The sequence below is a fragment of the Asparagus officinalis genome, chromosome 5 (genome assembly GCF_001876935.1).
Source record: "Asparagus officinalis chromosome 5, Aspof.V1, whole genome shotgun sequence".
Lineage (NCBI taxonomy): Eukaryota > Viridiplantae > Streptophyta > Magnoliopsida > Asparagales > Asparagaceae > Asparagus > Asparagus officinalis.
Window position 1 is genome coordinate 46820779 of NC_033798.1, and position 5588 is coordinate 46826366.

The window sequence follows — 5588 nt, forward strand, 5'->3', positions numbered from 1 at the left end:
GGCGGCGGAACGTCGAGCTGGAAGTTCTCCGGCGAACCTTTGAGCATCAATGTGGCGACGTTTGAGAAACCGTTGAGGAAACTAACATTCGCCCATCTCCTTCAGGCTACCAACGATTTCAGCGCCGAGACCCTCATCGGCTCTGGAGGCTTCGGCGAGGTCTACAGGGCGAACCTCTCAGATGGCTCGGTCGTCGCTGTTAAGAAACTCCTCCGTGTAACCGGCCAAGGCGATCGAGAGTTCACCGCCGAAATGGAGACCATCGGAAAAATCAAGCACCGAAACCTCGTCCCACTCCTAGGCTATTGCAAGGTTAACGACGAGAGACTACTCGTCTACGAGTACATGAAGCATGGGAGCCTCGATGTTATCCTGCAGACCAAATCCAAGATCCTCGACTGGCCAGCGAGGAAAAAGATCGCCATCGGTGCTGCCAGAGGCCTCGCATTCCTCCATCACAGCTGCATTCCTCACATAATCCATCGAGACATGAAGTCGAGCAATGTTTTGCTGGACGAGAATCTCGAGGCCAGGGTTTCTGATTTCGGTATGGCGAGGCTCATGAACGCCCTCGACACGCATCTCAGTGTCAGCACTCTCGCTGGTACTCCAGGATATGTGCCGCCAGAGTACTACCAGAGTTTCCGTTGTACAACAAAAGGCGATGTGTACAGTTACGGAGTCGTTCTGTTGGAGCTTTTATCGGGCAAGAAGCCTATCGATCCTTTGGGGTTTGGGGACAATAATTTGGTCGGATGGGCGAAGCAATTGATGAGGGAGAATCGGAGCGATGAGATATTCGACGGTGAGATGATTGGAGGAAAGAAATCCGGAGAGGTTGAGGCTGAAATGTACCGGTATTTGAAGATTGCTGGCGAGTGTTTGGAGGATCGGCCGTTGAGGAGGCCGACGATGATTCAGGTGATGGCAATGTTCAAGGAGCTTCAGATTGACTCTGACAGTGAGTTTTCTGATGCATTTTCAGTTGGGAAAGGGGTTATAGATGAATCTAAGGAGAAAGGGCCGCGATTTTGATTCTGGGTCGTAGATTCTTTTGAGAAATTTTGATTGTGGGGATAGGTTTTGTTGTACCTCAGGTTATAGCATTTTGATTACTGTAAATAGAAGAAGAAGAAGAATGTAGAGTAATTGGAGGGAAAACCTTGTTCATTGTATTTCGAAAAGTTCCCTTTTTAGATCTTAATTGAGTGTTTATAGCATTCAAAAACTTCCTTTCAAAATCTTTTATTTTCTTATTGGCTGCTGTTGCTTTTTTTGAGTTTAATTAGTGTTTTTTCCACCCTCGACGGATTCAAAACCAAAACCGCTCTCTCTAATTAGGTGGTAATTAAAGATAATTTAATTCTCTCAATTCTTATTGTCTGTCTCAACTCTAATGGATGAAAATGTAATCAGGCAACGATGATAAGATAAACTGTTAGGTACTGTGCCCTCCAAGGTTTTTCCAACGTGAAAGCATACTTGCACGTGAAAGTGCAGTGTAAATTTATAATTTTCACCGTGTCACCCTTTCTTCGTCCTTGTTTTCTTATCTCAGCTAACCCTCTTCATTATTCATTATCTACTTGATAATTATATCATACATGACATGTACAAACCAATTGACATAAGCTCTTTGTGCAAGCGATCTATATAAAAATATCCCAAATCCCAGCCAAAAGCTAGTTAGGAGATGTTGTCACCCATCTCTTGATTCTTACACTATGGTTCCCACCGAAGCTAACAATTATCGTCATCGTTAAATCTTTAAAGTATAATTAATATTGAGAAGGATGTTTGGCACGTGTGCACAACCTCGCTCGTGCGGTTTACAAATGTGACGGGGGATCCGGTCAAGATTAGGGCAGGCCATGGATATATTATTTCCACAGCAATCAAAAGCTCAACGAGCGACACATGTTTACACTCAAACGAGGCGTTAGGTCTCGCAATAAGACAATGACCTTCGCTTCTTTCCTCGCCATCTTTTTTTGACAATTAAGAGTTTAGGGAGAAAAGAACTCCAACGAGATAGAGAGAGAGAGACTGGTTTTAAGGACTTTAATCCTTTTGGTCAACAAGGGGATTATAGAATCCAAGGGATAAAGTGGATACTTAATCACCTAGAAGGTCAACTCTAAGAAATTTTTAGTGGTGGTTATGTATAATATGTCACTTTGGTTCTTTTCTATGAAATTATTTTAGGGCATTAGTGAGTTGTGGGGCTCTAGGAGGATGTTCATCAGATGAGTATATTGATAGTTTGCTTTCCTTTCTTTTTACCTCATTTATTTGTAGCTTTAGAAGGTTTTTTTTTTTGTAACCTAAGAGTCACAGTGAGACCAAAAGAAATTTAATGTTTAACCAGAGGGGCAATTTCTAGCAGATGTAGGGTATGGACAAAGAAAAGAGTTGAGAGTTTCGCAATGAAGGTATTAGGTAAAAAATTAACCGAGAAATAGTTTCCCTTAGGGTAAATTAAGACGATCGACATTTATGTATATAGTATCATTTAGCAAAATAAGTTTACAAGAGATAAAAACGATTATGAGTTCCACATATTGTCATGTGATTAATACGATGAATCTCGCTTCTAAGCTATCTGTTAATAGTTTAGTAAGCAAAAATGAATTGTCATTTCGATTTTATTTTTCATATACATGTATATGCACTAGCTAGAAAAACCGGTCCCCATTTTTTACTGTCATTAATTAGTTAGGAACTTGATGCATCAATCAGTTGTTGAGCGAACAAATCAGGTGAGTTGTTGAGCGCGCATGCGCTTGAACGGATAATAAAAGGGATATTCAACATATATAACGCTCAAATTTTCCATATAGCAAATCTATTCCTCAAATTTTGGTATTTACAAAATTTCCCTCTAATTTTCTACATCAAATTGTTGACCCTCCAACTCAATAATATTGGTTTCTATAATAGGGAAATATAAAATTTTTCAATAGTCTCCAATACTTTTGCAATATTTTTCATTCAAAAACTAACATTGCCAAGTGGGGAGTGGGTGGGAAAACTGAATGTGAGAAAATTCAGGGGTAGTTTGACCAATATTAAAATTTAGAGGGTAAATTTGCAAATACTAGAGATTTGAGGGGTATATATATAGACACCCAAAAATAATAAACACGAAGAAGAGGAAAATTCTCAAGGAGGACAAAAATAAGGAGAAGAAAAGGGAGGGATTGCGACTGGCTGCCAACTTTGGAAGCACTAGGAAGTTGTTGATTGCACGAAACAATAGGGCTAAAATTCATTTCATTTCATAATTAAACAAACAGAAGTTTATCTCACTTCAGACACTAAATAATTTCAAATTTGATTATTAACGTTGCACGGTACAAAGAAAATTACATATTATCATCCTTTTAAGAGAGCTATATGTATGCAATGAACCGATGGCAATAGCACTGGATACTTTTTCCGTTTAGCCCTTGAATTCCATTTGCATGACCTAACAGTCCTACCTAAGAAAGAGTGATAAATATTTATTTTCATATAATTTGACCTCTACGCACTTTTGTTATTATCTAAAATGACATCCAGGAGTAATAAATTTCATTAGCACCACATTAGATTTTAACCATAAACTAGTGAAATTACAGAGTAATGCACAACTTACAATTATGTTATGCATAGTTCTACTTTGGATTTAAACTACCGCAACCAATAAATATGGAAGACCCATTTCTGTCATCCTTATTCATATTCATCATCTCGATGGGTGTGAATGGGCCTAGTAACAAATAGTTAGCCCTTAAGACAAGCCCACACCAACTATAGTCTAATCACAATAATCGGGCGTGGGAAATGTTAACTGGGCTGGCCCATGGAAGATTTTTGAGTTGAATTGTACTGCAGCCCCCAGTGTTGCAAATCATCTTGATGTTAATCGGATTAAGGAGCAGTATGGTATTGCTGGAACTTATAATAAGTTGCTTATAAATAGCTTCAATATAAACTGATAAAAAAGTAGTTCGGTAATCAAATATTAAAAACTACTTGCGAAGCAACTAATGTATTTGGTTGAACTGTGCTTACTAATCACTGTTAAAAGATAAAAGGTATAATATGATATATAAACTAAAAAAAATAACATCTATTTTTAAAAGTATTCTCAAGTTGCTTCTAAAAGTACTATCTTAAAAGCAGAAATAGTTTCAATAAGCATGTCAAACAAGCTTTTCAAACACTATTATTGGGTGCTTCTTGAAAAAATAAGCAAAAACACCCTAAAAAGTTATACCAAACTGGCCCTAAGTCTCTTCATAGTTTATTTACAAAAATGAGTCACCAAGAATTAACAAATGAAGAGATACAAATGTTTGTAAGAAATCAGAAGCCTATTTCCCTCAAACATAAAAGAGAAAAATCTCTTAACACTACGGGTGAGATGTAGATAAAATAACAATACATCTGCCATCTACAATATCTATACTACTCTATAAAGGAAATTATGAAGGCATACAAAAGTGGAGGAATGTGGTTTTATTCCTTCAATTTCATAAAGAATTAGAGGTTATTTTAATAAAAGACGACGGTAATTTAGTTATTTATCAACATCATATTAATTTCCTAATGATACGCGTGTATCTTCTTCCTTGCTTAGGGAGCTTAGCGATCCTCATGAGAGATTGAGTATAGATGATTCTCATGGTATCTTGAGAATATAGACGTGGACGAAGTCATTGAAGGCGGCAAAGGCAAAGATTACAGGAAAAGACTGCAGGAGTCATTTTGAGCTTCCAGCGGTCAACCGCATGGCACGCCGCGATCGTCCGCGAACGTGCATAGCACAGAGAAAAGTCTCTGGACTTTTCACGGTCGACCGCGACGAAATCGACGGTCGACCACCAAAACCTGTAGTCGATTTTGGTTTTGATCGTTGGATCCGGTCGACCGCGATGTTCTTAGGGTCGACCGCGATGTTCTTAGCGGTCGACCGCGACGGTTTCTTGGGCCTTCCTGGTTCGTTTGGGACTCTGTTTTCCTATTTGATTTTGGTTTGTTTAATTACAAGTTTGTCATCCACGTTGTAAACTCTATAAATAGGATTGTTTTAGGGTTCTAAACAATCAGAAATCAGAGAGAGAGAGATAAGAGGTGACATTCTAATCAAGAGACTAGGGTTTAGAGAGAATTGGGAGATTGTTCCTAATTCTAGAGAGATTGTGAGAGAGAGGGATTTGTAATCTATTATTCTCATAATCTAGGGAATGTATTTTCCTTCGCCTAAAACCGAATTGTTCTTGTGTTTTCTATCGTCTTCTTCATAACCCACTCTTGATAATTCCGGGATCAAGGGTGCCCGTCTGGTGACTCGTATCAAGTTGGTATCAGAGTGATTAGATCCTGTGAAGGGGGATCCTGTGTATGGTCCTTACTCGATCGTAATACAAGAAGCTAGGCGAGATCCTTATTTCTTTGGAAGGAGTTCAGAGATTAAGGAAGAAGAAGATAACTGAAGGGGATAGTTCAGCAAGACTAGATGTATTGGAGAAACAGATGGATACAATAGGTTTGACACTCACATAGCTCATCAATCTTTCCCAAGGGAAGGAAAAAAGGAGGAA

The 5588-nt window shown here is 38.7% G+C and overlaps 1 protein-coding gene across 2 annotated transcripts in view; it reads left to right on the plus strand.

The window, feature by feature from the left end:
• The window catches only part of LOC109843057 (brassinosteroid LRR receptor kinase BRL1-like), a 4501-nt gene extending 3297 nt beyond the window's left edge, over positions 1-1204 (plus strand). For both annotated transcript variants that reach the window (XM_020411989.1, XM_020411990.1), the window contains exon 2: positions 1-1204. This exon is cut by the window's left edge and continues 2676 nt beyond it. In XM_020411989.1, the coding sequence (XP_020267578.1) occupies positions 1-1035 (1035 nt within the window). In that variant the 3' untranslated portion in view covers positions 1036-1204.